The sequence below is a fragment of the Nothoprocta perdicaria genome, unplaced genomic scaffold (genome assembly GCF_003342845.1).
Source record: "Nothoprocta perdicaria isolate Ctin4 unplaced genomic scaffold, notPer1 scaffold_61, whole genome shotgun sequence".
In the NCBI taxonomy this organism is placed as follows: Eukaryota; Metazoa; Chordata; class Aves; order Tinamiformes; family Tinamidae; genus Nothoprocta; species Nothoprocta perdicaria.
In genome coordinates this window covers 2,243,763-2,266,564 of record NW_020455877.1, presented here as the reverse complement: position 1 = coordinate 2,266,564, position 22,802 = coordinate 2,243,763, and the positions used below count along the sequence as shown (strand labels likewise).

General features: G+C 32.9%; 1 protein-coding gene across 1 annotated transcript in view; it reads right to left on the bottom strand.

Annotated features, from left to right (window-relative positions):
- The window catches only part of LRRIQ1 (leucine rich repeats and IQ motif containing 1), a 99,058-nt gene that overhangs the window by 69,424 nt on the left and 6,832 nt on the right, over positions 1–22,802 (bottom strand). The window contains exons 9-16 of the mRNA XM_026049753.1: positions 22,037–22,429; positions 20,990–21,142; positions 18,643–18,793; positions 16,106–16,299; positions 15,226–15,353; positions 8,890–8,963; positions 8,490–8,583; positions 3,749–3,925 (exon numbers count right to left, since the gene is read on the bottom strand). Of these exons, the coding sequence (XP_025905538.1) occupies positions 3,749–3,925; positions 8,490–8,583; positions 8,890–8,963; positions 15,226–15,353; positions 16,106–16,299; positions 18,643–18,793; positions 20,990–21,142; positions 22,037–22,429 (1,364 nt within the window). The remainder of the gene's footprint in view (positions 1–3,748; positions 3,926–8,489; positions 8,584–8,889; positions 8,964–15,225; positions 15,354–16,105; positions 16,300–18,642; positions 18,794–20,989; positions 21,143–22,036; positions 22,430–22,802) is intronic.

The window sequence follows — 22,802 nt, the reverse complement described above, 5'->3', positions numbered from 1 at the left end:
ATGAACTAATTGTTACAGATAGGGAAGGGTGTCTGCATTTAGGTAGTGTTTATCCATGTTATTAGGTAGCAGATGCTTTTGAAAGTAGGAAAACATTTTCCTTTGATAGTAGAGATAGATCCAGAGATCTTGCACCTGGAGCTATTTTCCAAGAAGAATAAAGCCAATTCTAGGTCAGTGATGCAAGAGAAAAAGCAGAAACAAGATGGATTCTCTTGAGGGTGTGGAAAAATCACATTCTAAATATATTGTTTAAATAACAGAATTTCCTTTGTATTCATCACCCCTGAAAGGCAAAGCTTTTATAATGGTTATTGTGGAAACAAATCCTTACTTATGATGTTCCTTACTTGTGATCATTTAGCGATGTTCAATTATTAAAAAAAATAAAAATAAAAAAGAGTAAAGAATAAATTTAAAATTTAAATTAAAACTTAAAAATAAAAAATAAGAAAAAAACATGAAAATAATCTATCAACTAAATCAAGTTCTTCCCCCTCTCCTCTTTTTTTTTTTTTTTTTAATTGGTTAGAGCTTTTGTTACTGCAAAATTTCTTTTTCAGAATCTAAATTATTATAAATTGGTTATCTGCCTTGCACGGCTTTTGTAGAATTATAGATGTAAGAGTCTGCTCACACTCCCTCTTCTGGGATTGCTTCTGGTTAAGATAGAGATGATGCTTTAATAGTTGGCACCTAGACGAAACAAGAAATAGGATGTTCCTGATGCAAGCACCGGAGTCCTGTCTACTGCCTGTCTACTTGCTATGCAGTGTAACATAGTCACATATAACAGTTCTACTACAGCCAAAGTTTTACGGCTTCCAGTTTTGGAAGCCATAATCTTAATAGTTACCTACAGTCTCATTTTGATTTTAAAAAGGGAAATACTTTTACTCTCTATGCAAATTTTGGCACAAATGGAGAGAGTGTGAAATTCCCTAATACTCTGCTTTAGCAATGAGGGAAAAAGCCTAATAAGCGAGAAGAGGAAGAGATGATTGGACTTCTGGATCAAGATAAAATTATGCTAGAATAGCTGCCCTGCTGCTACCTATGGATCAAGATCCCACTTTCAGAAAATGTGCTGCAAACACACCCATCTATACCTTACTTACTAAAAACATACCTCTTGACTTATGTTAGGGTTTCCCTGACGCTTACAGGACGGATAAAATCAATAGATTTAAGATTATAAGCTATTTGGGGGTTGAAATCAGGAATCTATCATTAATGACTCCAGTCCTACCATCCATCCACCATTCAGTATCTATCAATAAGTTCTTGATAAAGCTAGGATAAGTGCTGCCCAGTTTCACATGCCATGTTTGGGAAGAGGAGGTGCCAGAACAGTTCAGATAAGATATAACATCTTTGCGCATATGTTCAATGTGTGAATTTTTAAGTTCTGTATCAATATCTGCTGATGCTCATACTGATCAAGAATTTTGTCTATAATGTTACAAAGTTACAGGTAAATAATAAATAAGATTTTACCCCTGTTTCACTGCTAGCTTAATACACAACTTAATACTATGTTTCTCATATCGCTGTCCTACTGTGATTCTTTTAAGTCATCTACTAAAAAAAAATTGGTCATTTTGTTCCAATTGTTTGTAAGCATTCAATTGTTTGTAAGAGGAATGTGGAAATTCCAATACATGGCGTATTCAGGTATTGTACTCATATTTTAAAGTATGGGTTTTTTTTTCTGTAATTGCATGGTAAAATCTAATTTGTCTTAGGGGACACTTACATAAACACCATTTCTGATATTCCCATTCAGGTTACACAAGTCCTTTATAAATACTTCAAAGAGGTTAGTTTACTCTTTTTCTATGGCAATGCCATTTACAAGATTCCTGTTATTTTCTGTACATTACAAATTTAGTACTTGTGAATTTCAACTTCCACTAGCTTATCTAATTAGTGAAAGCAAATTATAGCAACCATAGTGTTGTGATAATTTTGTGTAAGATCACTGCCTACAGGATATGTGAAGATTATGACAGGAGTCATTTATTAGAATGAAGAAATTTAATTAAAAATAAACATAATTCTTAAGCATGGTAAGAACAGTAGTAACTCTGCAGGCAGAAACAGCACAGACAACTTAATTGAGCAGCACTGGTGTATGAAACATGGATTAGGGAACCAAGCAGTGATTACTTTTGGCAGCTTACATACTTGAGGTCGTACCTACAGGGGCTCATAACTTAGCAAGATGTGAAGCAGACAGAAGTTTGCTCTATTTTTGGCCTGTTCTCAAGCAACGTCACATTAATTCAGTCAATTTGGATAAAATATTGCAGTATGTATGCATAATAGCTGTGCTGTTAAAGTTTATATACGTACATGTTGTTTAGGGTTTCTTTTATGAACTGCAGTTTTCAATGGTTTTTAAATCATCCATAGAATGTATGTTTAGCCAAAATGAAATGTAGAGGCCTTGAACCAATAAGAAATGCACTTTAAAAATAAATTTCATATATGATACTTCAACCATGTCAGACTTACCAATTTAAAAGTTGCTGTGAATGAATTATCAAATTCTTATTAAAATCAGATTATGAAAAATTGGTTACATTAATTAGTTATATTACTCTGTGCCTGACTATCCACTAAGTTTTTTTTTCCCATCTACTTGTCCATGTTTCTGAGTCATGGTGAAATAAACCACTACATTTTGAGAACAGCATCTTGCTCTTGGCACCAACCTTCTTACATAAATGTATGTGAAAGTGAGAATTTATTAAAGCTCTATCACAAATCATTTTCCAATCTAGCATTTTTAAACAAAACAGCATTTTTAACAAAACAGGTCCTAAACTTTGGACATGACAAAATGATCTCTACTGTAAAAAGGGCATTTTAATCTTTTTTTTTCTTATTTCTTCTCCTTTCTTCCTTAAAACAAAACAAAACAAAACAAAACACTACTTCAAACAGTGAATAGGCTAGAAAGCACCAGCTTCCCATCTGCAAACCAGAAGCCATGAATTATAGAACTGAAGGAGATGCCTTCACAAGGGTTCAACAGAGAAAGAGAGGAGTTCCAGGAGTCATCTAGGCATTGCATCTGTCAGAGAATCTACACCATATAGCTTTTTCAAACTAATTCCAATCTAAATCTTAATCCATTTTCAAGGAAATCTTAGTTTTATGGGCGATGAAGAATTTAAGCAACTCAGTAATGCAGTTATTGAATATGACAGTAACACTTAATATCCACTAATACCACATTGGTCTGTCCCCATACATGGAAAGTAATATCCCATTAGATTGTAGTCAGATACCATTTCCTTTTGTGCAAATACAAAATGGTGAGTTTCTAAAAAAATATAGGTACTTTTCCTGTTTTAACACCTGAACTTTACCTGAATTAACAAAGGAGAGTCAAATGTTAGAGGAGAATCAGATGTTAGATTCTGCACCTGCTCTGGGAGAATATTCAGTACCACACAGACTCAAGTTCTTTGCAAACATCAACGAAAAAGTTGGATATTAAAGTGAATGCAATACTGAGAGTTTTCTGTGAAAACATTTGTGGACCTTGGCTTTTCTCTCATTAATATTCAGAAAACAGGTGCAATACTCTTTACAATGAGCTTAATGATTTATAATTTCTTTACTAACATAATCCACGTTTCTAGTCTAATTAAAATTCATAGGGAAAGCATAGAGAACTACCCTAAGTATACATCAAAACACGTTTCTGAAGGCAACTTGCATTCACATTGATACATACCCCAAGTTGCCAGTCTTTTTCTCAAGTAGAACATTTTCTTCAATTTGAGACTGACAAAGTTCTAGAAAAGTTCTTGGTTCTGATTCTTTGATTCTTTCAATTTTGAGCAAAGTACGATAATTTATGTTTTCACCATTAAGAAGCTGTAAGTTATTAAGGACCTTACATAGGGAAGATCTTGAAATAAAAAGAAAGAAAGAAGTCAAAATTAACTTTATGAAAAAATTCTGTATGAAATCTTCTGCCAATTATAAAAAATGCTACATGATAGGCAAATGGCACAAAACTATTTGCACATGGCTATTAGTCCCATGACCATTAAGAGTATTCACAAGCATCCAGTGCCTTAAAAGAAATCTCAGTTTGTATATTCAAACATAAAAAGCTTAGCTCACTTCCTTAAAAAAAAAAAAAAGAGTAGCTATTAAACCATTTCATTTTAATTCTTCTAAGTATCCATTACATATATTTACACATAAGTTGTATTGAATCATTGCCTGACTGGACTACAGTATTAACCAGTTCACTGAATTGAGTGAGGTCCACTTGTGAAATATTAAGCTCAGGTTAGAGAAAGGGATAGCAGTAGAGATAAGATATTAAGAAAAGGGCAATCAGGGCCATCAGTATTAAAAAAAATACATACAAAAAACACTGAGCATTTTAAGAAATATTATTATTGAGGCTTTTTTAGGTTATTGTGAAATATAGTCTGGTATTGCAACTTTGTTCCACATATATCATGTTAGTTCAACTTTGTTTAAAGTTGTAAGACTGCAGAAAACTTAAAATCAGTATGTCAACACACAATAATTCCATTGAATTAATTTTAAATAACACATATGAATATTTATTGTTCCTCCAAAAGGGAACAATGTTGAAAAATTGTTATAAAAAAGATTAAGGGTTTTTTAAAATTTTAGAGCCACCTGACTATTCTCTGCAGTAGTAAGAGATGATTTCGTTGAAAGGGTAACATTAGGTTTCAAAACAGAGAAAGTTTCTATAACTGAATTAGAATATTCCAAAATGTGGCTTATTTAAATAGAATGCTACTTAATGCAAATACAAATCTTTCTGTCTTCATTGCCCATTACTGTAAGATAACAATGAATGAAAGATATTCAGAAGAAAATTAGGGTTTTAGTCTCTGAACAAAAGAGGAATTACCAAAGCTGATATTGAATAGTGATACATTTTTTAAAAGTGTCATATCATATTGACTGATACTAGAAGTATTGTGTCTTAGAGCTAAGGGATCTCAACAGTAGTTTTTCCAGCTGGGTTTCTCCTGGTGAAGGGCTGAGTCAATATTTCATTTAGTGAAAACTTCCTGGTGAATATTCTGTCACTTAAGAAGCTCTATAAATCATTATAGCATTGAAACACATTCCCCTAGGAGTGCTCAGACTGATCCCAGGGTTTAATTTTTAAAACGCAGTTTCTTACTACTTTGCCTTTGTTGGTGTTATCGCTGGCCGAACATGAAAGTACAAAACCGATCGGGAAATTTTACAGCTAATTCCTTTGTTGGTATCAAGGGGTTATGTAAAGTTCACTAGAACACATTGCCTGAAGTTACAGTCAATGCTGTATTCAGCAAATCCATATTCTATAGCACCGCATACTTTAAATCCTCTAGATAAATGAATCTCTTGTTTAATCATAAAAGCTCTACTGGGTCAAACAATCTAAAGGAAATCTAAGGCGTCAGTTCATATACTTAAACTAGAATTCAGAAAGGCTTTCCCCTCCAGGTTACAAGTGAAATACCAGTTCTGTAGAACAGTGGAAATTAAATCAATGCAAATGTGAACTTAATATCACAGTCACAGTCATTGAATTTTATTCACAAAGTTATATTTGACAAACATATCAGTCCATTGTAATGAAATGCATATATACTTATTTATAAAGTTATCCTTTAAAAAGCTTTAAAAACGTTTCTGATCAAAAAAAAAAAAAAAAAAAAAAAGGCTTGCATAAATCTGTAGTTTGTATTTCAGTGGAAAAACAAATTTGACTTTTTTTAATTTTTCAATTCTAGCACAACTATTCATTTCAGGGTTTGTAATGACTGTGCCTCATTATACAGGGGAAGTTTCCTTTCTAGTTTTGACACATGTAATAGTCTCTAGGACAAGTTCCTCAAGTTTGAGATACGTATAGTATGTTACTGGAGTGGAAAGAACAGCAGTATTACTTTTATGGCTGCATCTCTCATAATCTTAAGAATACTTAATTTCTGGTGGAAATATGAATTTCTCAGAATAACAACTTAAACTTCATCTACCAGAACAGAATCAACCATTAATTTCTGCTTATACTTAATCTATTTTTTCCCTTTGAAGATGCTAAGCTAAGCATTCCTCTATACATTCACTATAGGCGGGAATGCACTACTCCTTTTCAAGTTACCATTGTAGCAAGTCTCTTAAACAGGTTGATGCAGTGATGGAAGGGACTAAACAGGACAACAAAAGACAGCAAAGCAAAATGAGAAACACTGTAAGAAGCTATAGATGGACAGGGAAGAATTAGTGGTCCAAGAGAAGGACAAATAAACAGTGTGAGAACATTCTGTAATTGGAAAGAGTAAAATCAGAGTAGACTAAAGTAAAGGAGAAATAGATGAATCGATGGTCATATTTCTATGCAAATATTGTAGTGAAATGTAAAATAAGGTAATAGAGGTTGCATCAGACAAAATCTCAGAGAGAAGGCTAATGTAACTGAAGGTATACGAAAGGTGGTAAACTGAGGAGATAAAGTCAGACACCAGAATTCATGCTAAAAAAAAGGAACACATAAATGGAGAGTTAAAAAATAGAGTCACAAAGAAGGCACATATCATCTTCATAATTTCTGCATTTGCCTAAAGAAAAATACTCACTTAAGATAGCAATTAAACAGCATGGAAAACTCACTAACTTACACAAAAGGTTGCAATTAAATATTCTTATTCAGTATAAAAATTATAGAATCTTATAGTGTAGTTACTATTGCATGAATTAATGCTGACAGCATAGGCTTGAAGAAAAACTATATTTTATAAATATTGGAAGTAAGGTACACAGTCATTATATAATAAGTTTTGATATAACCAAGAATAAACATAAGCCCTCTTAGGCCAAACTTTAGATCATTCTTTTAAAAATATAGGTTAGAATCACTAGAAACATTGAAATCTCAGAGATATGATTAATTATATGAATGTATTTTATATATCTTTGCATTTAAAACATAATCTTATAACCAATTACTAAATAAATATGTTTATAGAAATGAAACTGATTTTTGAACAGCTTTTCTATGGTTATCAGTTGCTGGAATTATCAAAAAAGTGTTCTGTTGGCCTCTGACAAGGATTTCAGTAATTCAAACACATGTAAAACAGTAAACCTGCCAATTTAAATTTGCTCACTGTTTCAGAAGGAGAACAGAGATGAAGCAATATGTATGCTACAAAATCGCTGAGTGACAAATGTCTGTACCAAATCAGCCCAGTACATATTCCTATCTGTAAATGGAAGAGAAAATATTGAACTAAAATGACCTAATTAATCTTTCTAAACCCATTAAATTAAAAAAAAAGAAAAAATATAAAAAAGAGAGACTTAAAAGAATTGTATTCTAAGCTTGAGAAAACCTTTAAGGAGAATGATAATAAACTTGGGAGAAAACACAACTGTTTTTCTTTATTTAGAAGTGCCAAACTCTAATGTTTGCAAAATTTGCATGGTAATGTTTGTTTGGTAAGGCAAAGACCAAGAAACTCAAGGCACAGGAGCCTTACTCATCAGAGTAAATTATCAACTTTTTTTTTTATAGGTCCCTTCACAGATTCTTTTTTTTTTTTTTTTTCTTTTTTTTTTTTTTTTTGGTAGATTAAGAATGAGAAAGAAGGAAAGACTATCACCATAAAATCACATTAATATACAGTCCTAATGTTTGTAAGAACAGGAACTGCAGAAGTGTTTTCTGTTGTTGTTGTTTAACTAACTTATCTTCCTTAACTAAAGATCTTTGAACATAAAAAGTCTAGAAGATTCATGTAAAGGTTTCTCATGGCAATTTTGCACTATGTTTCCACAATGACTCTTGGGATTTTTTTTTCCATTTTTAATTTGCATGATTGTTAATAGAATTTTTTGCATTAAGCTCTGGAACTGGAATTGCATAAAGGGGGAAGAATTGTGGTAAAGGTGTTTTGAAACCAGCCCAATTTTCACGTGAGTCCTTGCACACATATATTTGAGTAAAGTTGACTCTGCACAAAGCAAAGAAACAAAAGATCTTTTATATAAATATCTATCTGCATAAATGCAGATGAAGGAAAGTTCATCTATAGCTTATAAAATAGATTTTATGTAGTTTTAGATGCTGCTGGTACATACTTTGCCTAGACATCTACAGAAATTTCCAAAGAAAGGTAAATTTAATGTCAATTAATGTATTCATTTATGTATTTTTTCAAATTACTGTCAAACAAATGCAGCTCTGACAGTCTGTGTTATATTGTGATATGTCTCCAGTTTCTCCCAGACAGCACATTTAAAGTAGCATAAAATTAGCTGAAGAATGACTCTATACATTTATTTGGTGACATAATTCCACACTAAAAATGTATTTTAGTAATATCCTTCTATTTAATATTTAACTAACTTAAGAAATACTTGTATACCTCTAATTTTTTTGGCCAAGTTTCATTTTCCTATCTAGTAAATTAAAATTTTCTTACCTCCATGTCCTTTCTTGGAGAAGTGGATTTCCACTGAGTGACAACTCAGTTAGTTTATGGCAGCCATTTAACCATACGATTACACTTTTTAGGTCTGTATTGTATTAGGAAAAAAAATATCAAATTGAGCATGGAATCATAACATTTATACTACATCTGCTTAAAATTTATATGCAAATAAAATGTACCAAGACCATGAAGCAATTGTGCTATATTGTACTGCTACTATTTATAATATCCATATTTGAAAAATATCTGCATGTCTTCTAAATTATATATTTTGAATAATATTTGCACACACACAGACTCAACAAACATGGTACTTTATTTAGAAAGTTCTTGTTCAGATGGGATTTGCTTTATCTTTAAAGAGATTTTTGTTTCTTTTTACATAACTCACCTGACAAACGATTATTTCTGATATCCAGTTTTTCCAGAGATACACATGAATTTAAAGGTGCAAGCTCAGTCAAACTACAAACAGAACAGAACAGTCTTTCTCAATTAAAAGAGCAGCAGTTCACAAAGGGGTAGGAAGCAGAATCATTTGCAGGTAGGGGAATTTATTCATTTATGTGGGTAAATACTCATTTAGCTATCCAGGGTGCTACAATTAATTACAGAAATTCTTTCTGTAACTTGAAAGCATTTCTTTATCTTTTAAGTAGCAATAATTCAGATGATTATTTTTTGTTACTCACTAATGTTTTGTTTTCTTTGGCAAAAATTTTATTCTGTTTTTCTTACATTCACTTCAATGGGTCTGCAGTCTTGTAAAGTTTACAAATGATGCAATTGGCTTTCCTTTAGGCACCAGAACAAGCACACATCTAACACTCCCACCATTTATTATTTATATTTATTTTTAAATACCATTTCCCTCTTTCCTCCATTTAAAATTTCTCTTAACTTTTGCTTGTTTGTTTCTCTTCCCTACTCACATTACTTTCCTAGAGGCTAAAAAAAAAAATTGTCACACTTCAATTTCCTAACAGATCAAGGCTGCACACTCCTGTAATGCCTTTTTAATGTTTTCTATGCCTTACTACTTCTGTAACATGTTGTCAGCTGGCTGCCAGGTATGGAAATGCTCTTCTTGCATATCAGAGCTTTCCTCACATAATACATCAGGAAAGCAGTGGAACACTATGACAAAAATCCTATCGACAGCTTTGCAAAGTGCATATAAGGAAACTGAGATAACAATGATCTGGACATAGGCTACGTTGGACCATAAAGGGTGTATTATCACTACTATTAAAATTTATAGTATATGGCATTGTTGAAAGGTTTTTTTGCTTACAAACTTGCAGTGGTGCACTTAAGAATATGTTGAAATCATGCGAGTGGCAATGCTGTTTCCAAACACTACATTTTGGATTAAAAATTTATTTTCTTCTAGCTTAAATATGAAAAGGAAAGGGAAAAAAAGATCAAGATGTAAAATACCAGTCTTCAATTAAATCTAGAATGTTTATGTACAAACACATATTAAATCAACTAAATCACTTTCAGGTAACTTTTTTCATTTACGGAGCAACAAGCCCTAAGAAGCCTCAGAGGAGAATGGGGCAATGTCTGTGGTTGTAATTGTTAATATTAATGGTAAGAATATTACTTTTCTTTGATGGTAAGAATATTACTTTTCTTTGCAGTATATAACTGATTTTGAAAGTAGTAAAACAAAAAGTCTTATGGTCAAGAATGTGGCCATTTGAAAAAATTAAGTCTATTCAATCAACAAACTTAAAACTGGTCAGAACTGAAAATGCTTGTTTCCTGCTGTAATGTGTGACTATCTCTTGCTCTCCAAAAGAGAAATTCCAGCTGAAAGGCAGAGAGCTGAAAGGCAGAGAGGGTTTAAGTCTTGTTCATAAAATCCAAACCTAGTTTTGATTGTAGATTCTTTATCCTTGTTGAAAATATGCACAAAACCTGGTAAAAAAATCATTTAATTTCCACATTTACATGACAAAGCAGAATTTCTATATGAAAACAGAACATTTTAATTGTAGATTTGGAGAATCAGATATGAACTCAAATAAATATGTGTCATTATGTTTCTCCAAAAAAAAAAAAAAAATAGTACTTTAAAATAGTCCTTCTACCTCCCGGACTGCTTTCTAGGGAATCGAGAAACTATGGAGCATTAAGTGTAAAAAGGATTAAGCCTCGTAATTAGAGATGGGTACTACAAATATTGTTTTTAATGACAAGTAGTAGATATATTTAATATTCATAGCAGCTATATCAATACAGATATCAGTGGCAAATACTAAAGCCACACAAACTGAAAAGCTATCAATGGATTATAGATTAATAATTTCTCTGGAAAATAAAAAACTGTATTTGGTACAAGGGACTGAAGCATAATTTTTGCAGTATTTTTTTTGCTACATAAGACAATGACAAAGTTTTTATTTATAGCATGCTAGGTAGGTGGATCTTTATCATTTTACGCTGTGGTGCTTCAGAAATCCTATTTAATCACTGGATTCCCCTTGTCTGCCATTGGCATTATGAGACTTAGACCTTTTCCCCGTCATCCTATAGCTATCCTTTTACTGACATTCTTTGTTAATTTTTCTCCTACGAAAATTCAAACCAGAAAGACAAAGGACATTACTGAAAACTTAATACTACTTGACCTTGTCACATTAGCCCTGGGCATATGAGATATAAATTACAAAGAAGACACAAAAGTAAAAGATATTCAAAAAAAAAGAAAGTTACAGCTTCCTCTTTCTGCTCCTATTTAAGGACAAGACATAGATAACCACAGAAATTTGAAAACAGAAAAGAACATTTAAGAGACTAGACTTGTAAGTATATACTAGAGAAAATAAAGACTGCATTTCAGAACATGTATACCAATCACTACTCAGAATGGGCCAGATTTTGCTGTGTGTTTGCTTCTTCCCAGAAAAAAAGAAAAGATATCGTGATGAGGTTAGCCGGAAAGAGGGTAAGATAATTAAGAATGAATTTTATATTGATAGAGATCTTCAACTAGTGCATATATATCTTTTGCATCCTTTAAAGTAAAAACAACATTTTTGTTTACAATATTCACCATATTCACAGGAATCAGTCAATCATAATAAAGGAGCTCTTTCAATCAGGCACTTGTTTCTTGAATAACTAGGCATGCAATACTTCAATAGTATTGGTGTCAGACTCTTGGAGATAAGCATGTTGTCAGCAAAGAATTACTTAAAATCAAAAAAGAAATCCCATATGCTAAAGAAAAAGAAAAGTATGGTATCTAAATTTGCTCATGACTGAAGTGCCATTAGACTTATCCAGTGCCATTTAGACTTATCAAGATGACTCCAGAAAAATACAATCAAAAACATAATGGCTTGCAATGACAATGAACTCAACTCATTCATTTGATATTGTTTTAAAACCACAAACATTCTGTAATAGAATTGAAATAACAAAAGTGATATATATTAAGTGGTGAGCTTATCTTTTAACATTTCTTTTTCAAGACATTTAAGAACAGTATATATCTAGTTGTAAAACATTCATATGAGCACCATGTTCACAAAGATTATGACCCTGTCCATCCAAACCTCACCTCTCAACACTCACTCAAAATGTAATTTTGAGTGAGTGTTGAGAGGTGAGGTTTGGATCTCAATTTTTTAAATAATTAAATTCTCACCTACCACCCTCATATCACCCTACAGATAACAGAAAGTGAGCCTTGCCACATTAAAGCAGAAATTTTGAGACACAGAAATTTATCTATTCTGAAATTACACATAAAAATGTATTGGCTATCTCAACAGTAGCTTGATTTAGAACTCTTTGTAAAACTTTTTTTATATAAAAGCAATTACCAAAGAAGCTAAATAATTGACCTGGATTACAACTAAATATAAATACTACAGGATCTTTTAATTCATATTAAACGCATATTCATTTTTGTACTAGTAGCAAGGTTTGATTTTTCCCACCAAAAAAAAGGCTTTAACAAAAATCAAAAGTGTTCCTTTTATAAACTAACTTAATGCTTGTGTTCTCCATCTGCTATAAGGAAGAACACAAATCTTCATAGCCTCATTTCCACAGTGATAAAGCCAACATAATTTACTGTAGCTACTGCATGGATGGAGTATATGCTTGGTATGTGAAAGTCAAACACTCCTGATAAAAGCAGCAGTGGTGAAATAGCTGCCATTGGTATATTTGAAGGAGTTACTTAGTACGTGTTGTTCAGCTCTATTGTAACTCCTTGTTACATTGCAGATTTAAAACAGAATTGTTTTTTATTTATCAGTTTCTGCTTTATGATACTGATGAAGAATGTCAGAAATAATAATAAAAAAACTATAAATTAATGTAAGATTTTTTTCACAGTACTTTATTTTCAGAAAGACCACAGCTTGTCAGCATTACTATTATATGGGTTTTGTGCAATCAATAAAAAGGAAATGGCTCTCAGTGCATATGCAGAAAAAAAAAATCATCCCCCCAAAAAATCACAAAATCGCACTAGCTGTAGGATAAAAGCAAAGAAACAGCTTTTCTTTCAACAGCTTACTCCATTACATTCATTGTTTCTATATAGAACATCGAGTTACTTATGGTCTAGCAGACACATATGGAGCTGCTTATAAGTGTACATAAAATGAGTGTAACAGAGCAGGCTACTGAAATGCTAGGAATTTTCAGGCTTTTAATCTGCACTTAATGCTATCTTGTCCAGCTTCCCTCACAGATTTGAGATAAGGAATGAACACAAAGGAAAGAAATGAAATTGTGGCATTTTTTGTTGTATTTATTTTCAGTATAAACATGTTTGTTTATGTCGTTATCAATGCATCAACGTGTTTATCATCAACATATCAATATATTACTAGCAAAACATCTTATTTGCTGATGGAAGTCAACTGACCAAACATTGCCTCTCACCTTGGCTACTGGAAAAGCAAAAGCAGTTCGACAGAGAATAAAAAATTTAAGCTCATGGGACAGGTAAGAGACAGAGCGTATCTACAATGTCAGTCGAGCACAACCAAAATCTAGAGGCACCGCTCCAGGTATTCCTGATGCTATTGTCCTAATTACATTGTTTCCATAGCAAGCCAACCCAAGTTTCAAGCAATTATGAAAACATCTTATTACATACAGTTCAGCCACATCTCAACATTAGCAAAAAACAAACTAGGGACTGAGCAGGAAACTGCAAGAAGATACAGCCACACTAGTGTGTGTTCTTTGGGAAGATGAAAAAAGAAAGACAGAACATCAACAGGAAAAACAAACAAACAAAGAAAAGCATTATCTAATAAACAAATCAATATCCAAACAATTTATTAAATTCATGCATATAGCCTTATATTTTTATCTAATATTCTGAATTAGTCATATTGATTTAATTTAGAATCTAACATTCAGCAGGTAATGCTCTCATTAGTCACAAGGAGGAAGCACTTTCTCCAGGCTCCAGAACTAAAATCCCCTTCCCCAGCAACTTGAAACTAAGTTCTATTTACATCAAAGAGTTTACATGCCTCTTAGTTCATTAGAAATGACTTAAAAAAAAATCTGAGAAGTTATATAATGTTATATAAAGTTTATATACTCAAACAGCAATAAATTTTCTGTAAAGAAGAACATCCTTTATGATAACTGGGTTCAGACTTAGAGATTTTTTTTTCCTTCCAGACTCAAAGCTATTTGGTTTTGCTGCATAGGATGGGGTTCATCTGCTTAAATGTAGACACCTACATGTGAGGTGGTCATCTAGACTGTTATATGTCTGTGAAGATGAACAGATATTTGTAGGATGTAATTAATCTCACTATAGATGTCTAAAAATTTCAGATGAGTCACACTCTACAAGTATCTCTTCCCCTTCACCAACTGCAACAGGAGCAATAAGCAGTTGGTTCAAAATGAGATATTCTCAGCATTGAAATGGGATCAGTAGTATTCAGAATGAAACTGACACTATGGAAAAAAATCAATTCATATGAATGAATCTATTTTCAAAATTCATTTTACTACTAAAATTTGGAAAATTATATTCAATTAAAACAATAAAAAACAATTATAAATAAAAGAGTGGGGAGAAGCAAGATTTTAGCTCTGAATATCTGGTCATTCTAATTCCATAAGCATACAGAATTTAATTCATTAAATAGAACGGAAAGTTAATTACATAATACTTTAGCTCATGGTATAGTTTTTTATTGTGGTTGTTGATTCATCCACTTGTATACTTTTCAAAATGAATCATAACAATGAAGAAAAGGCAAATAAGCAGTATTAAAGGTTGTTTTTTGGGACATTAACACATCAGATATGTAAAATAAAAACAACCTAATGAACGTTCTAGTCTGTACTCTTATTTAGCATTTAACATAGTCTTCAAAGTCTGTTTTGAATAAGCTGGCTGTGAAATATGAAGTTTGACAGTGATATTCTCGAAACAGCTTTTAAAGTAAGGAGAAAAATAAGCCACCATGGTTTTAATACCACAATGCTCAAAACACATTTTCATACAATATCTATTAAAAAATGTATTTTTCATAGTAATTGCTGTTTCAAATTTTCTTACCTATAAGTGGACAACATAGTTATTTGTCAAATACCTTTCTTCAAAGAACTGGACAAGATGGTGATATTTTCAGCGCATTCAGAATTATATTGGTTACATTGAGAGAGCTACATTGCTAAATATTGTATTGATTTTGTTAAACAGAAGAATGTTTTTGTTTACCTATTTTGAGACAGTGAAAGAATCTGCAACAAAGGCAACCAAAACAAGGAAAATATTCTCATAGAAGAGATGCTATTGTCATCCAAATACAGTTCTCTTAGCAGAACATGATTTTCCAGTCTTGGAAGCTAAATTGAAAAGAGAAGGTTATTTTAAAATTAATATTAAATTAGAGAAACAATAATGGAATGCTTGCCAGATGCTTTTCATCAATCATTAGTGAAGTAATACAAGTGAAAACACACTTTGGACATATGTATCATTTGCTTATTATATATGTATCAATTGTTACATACAATTTCTACATACCAGCTTGTAAACATTTCTATATGTCTTCTACATGCACTGCATATCGAGTACGTATGTTTTTAAAGAGAACCATAGTCTTTTATTTTATGCTGAAGTTATATGCTTCTTTTTGAAAATGGATTTCCTCTAACAGATTCATGAGAGTCTCATTGTTAGTAAAGATAACTAAGTGTACAGTTATCAAACTAGTTTCTTATTTTGATGCTGCAACACAAACTTCAACTTTTGGAAAATCAGCATTTGTGAAATAAACCTAAGCTATTACTTCTCTGTAGCTATAGTAACATTTTTCTACATTACAAACAGAGGATCAGCGTTGTATAACGCAACCTGTAGACTACTTGCTATAAAATATAATTGGTTTGGGGACAATTTTTAAAGTGCTTAGGAGCAGGCAAATACTTAGCTATAGTACCAGCCATTTGTGCCTTTAAAAAAACTTCCCACTAAAAAGAGAGAGAGAAGAAGGAAAAAAAAAATCAAACCAGTTCACAATCAACATTCTGAACAATATTACCAGTAACAAAGAAGTATGTATAATAAACATCACATTTAATTCAAAGCTTTTTACCTCCCGGAGGTTATTGCCTTGTAATTTCAGAATTTGAAGCAGGCCACTATTCTCAATGCCTTCAACTTGCGTAAGATGATTAAAAGAACAATCTAGGTGCATGAGAGTAGGTGCTTCACAGAGACCTTTTGTACTGATTAACTGATTATGATCCACGATTAACTGTTGAAGATTTTTCAGTGACTCCAAACCACCTGGAAAAGAAAAAGCTGAATTAAACCACATTGAAATAAAAGACTGTTAGCTTCCCAGTATCGAAAACAAAACAAAACAAAACCCTCTGAAATTGTGATATATTATATATAGTAACAATTGATTTCAGTCCTGTAAAAGTTTAAATTATTATTGTACTTTGACCCTTTCAATACTCATTCTTAAAAGCACAAATATATATAGCTTTACAACGCATGCAGTTCACAGGTTTCCAGTCCTATTAACCAAGTAATAAATAACTCAAGCACCTCTTCGAAGAGAATGTAGTAAGTGACACTTACTATGCTAGAACAGTTTACAACTGTTATTCAGAACTCACAGGCTTTGTGAAACACTAACAGTCTTCTTAAAACCAACTCTAAAAAGAGAAACAGCAATTTGGTCTAAATGTGAGTTTTCATTAGTTTATTTTTAAAGGTTTTTAACAAGTTATCAACAAGGTGAGAACAAACTGTGTTAATTTAAAATCCCTAGACCAGCATCAGCACTATTAATATGAGTGTGTCCCCTTTAAGGAGCTGCCATAAAATATTTTTATGAAGAAATTTATAAAGAAGTCCAGTGTCTTTAAGTATAAAGCTATCCTTATACAGCCATTATACTCATAACGAGCTTACTCCTGCCAGCTAGTGTAGAAAGCAAGAATATGTGATACCTCCTGCACAAAAACATACAGGAAGTTTCCTGTCAATGTCCATTCCTTCCACATTTTTTTTCCAAAATCATCCTCTTAAACAGAAAAAAATAGATTCACTTTCCTGTGTTACACATGCTAGACAATTTGTAATGTCTGCCTTTATAAAGCACTACTGTATCTAGGTGTTACAGGTCTAAACACTTTTTCCCCTCTATTCAGCAATAACACACCTTGGAGAGGAGAAATGTAACAAAAGGGATTTGAATGAGAGAGTTCCTCAATTTACTTTTCTTTCCAGTATCTTCTACAAGATTGAATGTTTGCTGTAATGCTCTGTCTTAATTTTCAATCCAAGCTTCCTAGGTTTGCATATGCAAATTGGGCAAGCTTTACAAAGTTGAATCTATCTTTGTGATTATCTTCTGAGAAAAAAATGGATTACAAGAGGAGCAGGCACCACATATTATTTAAAAGATGAAGAAAGCAAAAAAGGCCAAAGATAAGAAAAAAAACATAAAAAATTAAATGTCCAAGTTAGAATTATATTAAAAACAAAAAAAAAAAACAAAACAGAGAGCTTTGATATCATAGTAATTTAGAAAGCGAAAACACCTATTGGAAATAACACATTCATCTGAAAGTGTATGGAATATTAAAGACATGCCACCCCAGATCTAAAACAAATGTTGCACACTGCAAGCTTTAGAGAACAAATATGCAAGTCTTTAATTGTTTTGAAAGAATTTCAAATATGCTCACGACATTCAATCCTGCCAGCAAGATCCTGTTCTGTGAGTCTTTTGATGCTTGGAGAAAAATAAAAAGGGAACTACCACCACCTAGCGGTCTGAAATAAAAAGTTTGGAATAAAAATGGGTAATATTTTAGTAGAAAGGACAGCTGTGACCCGCGTTAGCACAGTCCAACCACTCGTAAAAACAATATGATTTTTATATACCTACTTGTCAGGTCATAGGAACATGCTGGAACTCCCTGCAGTTGCAAGGTTAGCCTCTGTATGATTTGCTTTTGTAGAAATACTGAACTCAGGCTGTTCACATATTCCAACTGAGTTGGTGCAGGTGATACTTAGCGCTCTTATAGAGCAGACTATACTCAGTATAACCATAATTGACATTAAATGTCAAGTTAACAATGTTTTAAAATGCAGATCTATTGACATAATTGACATTAAATGTCAAGTTAACTATGCTTTAAAATGCAGATCTATACTAAATCTGTTTCCTCATTTGCTTCCTTGGGTTTAGCAGTTGGCTGGCTCTGAACCCAAAATATAATCCTAAATGTAAAGAGGATGGGCCCAAACTGTTTTTGATGGTGGCCAGCAATAGGATATGGGTACAAGTTTAAACAGAGGAAGTTGCATCTCCATGCGAGGAAGAACTTCTTTAATGTGAGTGTGACAGAGCCCTGGAACAGGCTGCCCAGGGAGATTGTGGAGTTTCCTTCTCTGGAGGTTTTCAAAACCCGCCTGGATGCCGCCCTGTGCCACGTGCTCTGGGTGTCCCTGCCTGAGCAGGGGGTTGGACTAGATGATCTCTAGAGGTCTCTTCCAACTTCAACCATTCTGTGACTCTATGAAAATGTAAATAGCACAAATCCTAAATGTAAACAGCAGAAATATGCTTTTACACAATTTGGGGTATTTTCTGAATAATTTTCATACCAATTCGGGTGATTTTATTGTAGGAAAGTTCAAGATTACGAAGATTTCTGCAGCCATCTAAGCCACAAACTGATGAAAGACGGTTCTTACTCAGAATTAGAACACAGAGATTTTCTAGATTCTCACAGTCTATGATCTGAATATTGTTTTCCTGAAAAAAAGAACAAGAATATTAAGCATTTTAACTGAAACAGCAGGGTAAGTTCAAGAAAATGGCAGATATTATTACTAAAACTAAACTTCCAGGTAGTAGTGAGGGCACCAAAGGTTTTTTTCTACTGGGAAAATAGATTGATATATTGACAACTGCTTTTGTGTCCTACTAGGACAAAAATCAAGAGACATCTTACACTGCATTCTGCTTCTAACAATACCTAAAATTTTAAAGAAATATTATAAGAAATCAAAAATAGCATGTTCCTTCCTGAATATACTTTCCTACCTTACCTTGTGGCTTTGTAGCCACAATATCCACTACATACAAATGACAAGCACGCTTGACTTTAGTAGAATCCTATTTAGTAAAAAAAATGAAAATAACTACCTTTAGAGGTATTCTTTTCTCACAAGTATTAATATTTAGCTAATGGTCTTCCCCCAAAGTTTTTTTTTTTTTTTTTTTTTTTAACATTCACCTCAAGTCATTTTGATGCCTCTGATTTCTCTTTTACTATTTCCTGCTTTTATTTACTTCTGTTGTTCACCTGCAGATGCTCAAAAAAAAAAAAAAAAAAAAAAACCCTTAAATTCCCTGTCTTTCTAAGAAATCACAAAATCACAGAATGGTTGAGGTTGGAAGGGACCTCTAGAGATTGTCTAGTCCAACCCCCCTGCTCAAGCAGGGTCACCCCAGAGCACAGGGTGGCATCCAGGCAGGTTTTGAAGACCTCCAGAGAAGGGGACTCCACAGCCTCCCTGTGCCCTGCCTCCAGGGCAGCCTCCAGGGCTCTCTCACCCTCACAGGACAGAAGTTCCTCCTCACCTGGTGATGGAACTGCCTGTGTTTCAACTTATACCCTTTTCCCCTTGTCCTGTCACTGGCCACCAATGAGAAGAGATTGGCCCCTTCTTCCCTACATTCTCCCTTCATGAATCAGTTAAATCCCAGAGATTATTCCTATTCCAGAATTCGCAAAGTGACAAGGCTTAGCTGCTAGCTCCAACTGCAGGCCTTGATACACAGAACTTTCTCAAGAAGCCATAAATAACACTGATTTCTGCTTTTGGACAGCCCCTTCAGTTGTACCAGTAAGTCTGAACAGAGAATTGATATAGCTTAAAATTAATTAAGAGGGGCAATATCAAGAAAGAATGAGTGTCCAAGGAAAGCAAAGGAGCAGCTTATGTAAGAAAAACCCATGGAATAATTTGGATTGTTTCAGCTGTTGGAAAAACAAAAAAGAAAAAAGAAAAAAGAAAAAAAAAAAAAAAAAAAAGATTGTACCTTCAATTTAACTGGAATGGAGGATAACTGATTCATGCGCTGGAATGACCAAAGTATAAAATACTATTTGTAATGTATATTGTTATTGATGTATTAATAAAGTATATTTAAAGTCAAGCAGCCTTAGTAACAATAGTCACCTCAGGACCCATGTAACTATACATGGCTAATAAAGCAAACAGTTACAGCTGAAGCATCTAGATTTCCTCCACAATCTACTACCTGAAAACTAGCCATCTCATCACCATGCAACACCCAGGTTAGTAGGAGATGATTCCAAAACTAAAATGTCTGTTTCTTTTTTTTTCTCTCTGACTAAAAATGGAATCAGTCCGAAAATTTCTACACTGAACTACTCGCAAAACAAAGTGCAAGGTGCATCCTGCTATTTCTACCTCTAATTCAGAATTTAGCTGAAATACATAGAGAAAGAGCACTCAAATTAAAAAAAAAAATCAACTTTGAGCTTACTAAAATATATGAATATATTAAATATATAAATATATTAAATATAAATAAATTTTAATTTAATCACTCATTTGTAGAAATCTTGATCTATAGGTATGTTAATTTAGACCAGCTCTAAATTACACCAATTTAACCAATGTTATTCAGCTACACTGGTTACTAGAGTAAATGGGATTTGATCCTTTACTTAAAATATCGTGGACCTTCTTTAGTTTAGCTTGATTTGTTTGTCCAATGTTATTCTATTACCACCACATACAATAAAATATCTGCTGGTACAGTTTTGTTGACAGGGAGTATTTTGTTCATATTTATATGTTCTTAAAACACTAAAATTTATGCATCCTGTTGCACCCAACTGCACAGCTGCCTGAACAGCAAAAGCAGATTTTTTTTTTTTCTGAGTTATACTATAGAATCAAAAGTGCTTGGTACCTCCACATTGATATACTTTATGTCTTTGCAGTTACTTAGTCCTTCCAGTGCAACTAATCCACAGCGTCTGATAGTCAGTACTTGAAGATTTGCACAGTCAGATAATGTGGAGAGGCTACATTCTGGTAAATCTTCCAGTGTCAGTATTGTGACCTACATGCATTTAATAATAAATAAGATTAATTGTTGCTATTTTTATCATTCATGGCACATTTTATTTTCTTAAGTTATTTTTATCCGACTAAAACTACATTTTATTTTATATAATTTATATTTTACTACTTTTATAAAATGTAAACAACTAATATGACAATTTCATTAAAAAAAAGAATGTCAAAAATAGTTTTGATCTATTAATAAGGAGATGATAAAATTAAAAAAAAGTTTGATTTTGACATCCTTCTTAAAAAGAATATAAGAGATACACTACTAATGATGCTGTATTTGAACAAATGGAAGATTGTCACTAAAATAAATCTATTAGTACTGTGGATTTTATCCCATTACTGTCCCACAAATAATGACTGAATGTACTGGACTAGACCAAAATAGGTTTGACTGAAGCTCTATTCAGCACAGCATGTAACCCCAGCGTGGCGAGCAAGAGCAGAGTGAGCATACAGTGATACTCATTAAGTCATATATATATGTCAGTAAAGTCTGTCTTCTGGGAAAGACCAGTATTCTCAAAACCTCAGGAGAGTTAGATAAGCAGAAGCTGAAATGCAGCTCCACATACAAAGGCTAATTTAGCAGAAAGTAGAGGCTGGAAGCTCCAGTCTTTTACAGAATCATTGATATTGTCAATCACCTGAAGACTGCGAGCATGGCACCCTGTCCCATAATGCTCCCAGGAATTTGGGTAACCTGTATCCTACATCTATGCAGAGGATCTCAGAGAGTTGTTGCTATACTCTGCCCTACATAATTCCTTCCTCTTCCATTTTTCACAATGGTATTCTGCTGATATTATAAAAGTATAGAATTCTATAGAATACAGAATATAGAATAACTTCCTATTTAATTCTGTATCTTGTGCATAGTTACCTGCTGCAGAGTGCTCCAAGGGCCACTATGAATGATCTTTTCTGTACTTAATGGAGGCATCTTGTTAACTGAAATTTTCCTTGGATGTCTTTTTTTAGTAATTGTCTTTCTTTGATTTTCTCCAAATATTTTACACCATGGCTTACATGTCTTCATCCAATTTAATCTCTTCTTTTCAATATCATCAGGAAGAATTTCTACGCTACTGGAATTCTTAGCTACATCCTGAATTCTGTCCCAATGCTCAGTAAGTTTCTCATTAGAATCTTTCATTAGAAACACAGCTGTCTTCACTATTTCAGATTGAAAAATACGATCCTTGATTTCTCTATTATCGGCATTTGGCTGAGCATTCAGTGATCTACTGTTTGTATTCTCCTCCTTATTTTCTACCTTAACTCCAGCTCTAAAATCAACAGATTCCTTCTTAGAAGTATCTGCAACTGGAGCTATATTAAGATTTTGAGCGTCTGAGGAACTTCTTTCTGCACACGTTCCTGAATTTCTATATGGATTTTTGTTATTTATTTCACAAGAGATCTCCTTCCTCTCAGAATTTAACATATTTGGTATTGGTGGTGACAACTTTCTTTCTACTGGATTTATCCAGTTACTTGTTTCATCTGCCTTTACAGTTTGATCTTTTTCTTCTTCCACTACTTGCTTACTTGGCTCCATTTTCTCTTCTCTTTCTGCTTTTATGTTTGTCTTATTTGTCTTATTTTCTGCCATATCACTAGCTCTAAAATCAACAGATTCCTTCTTT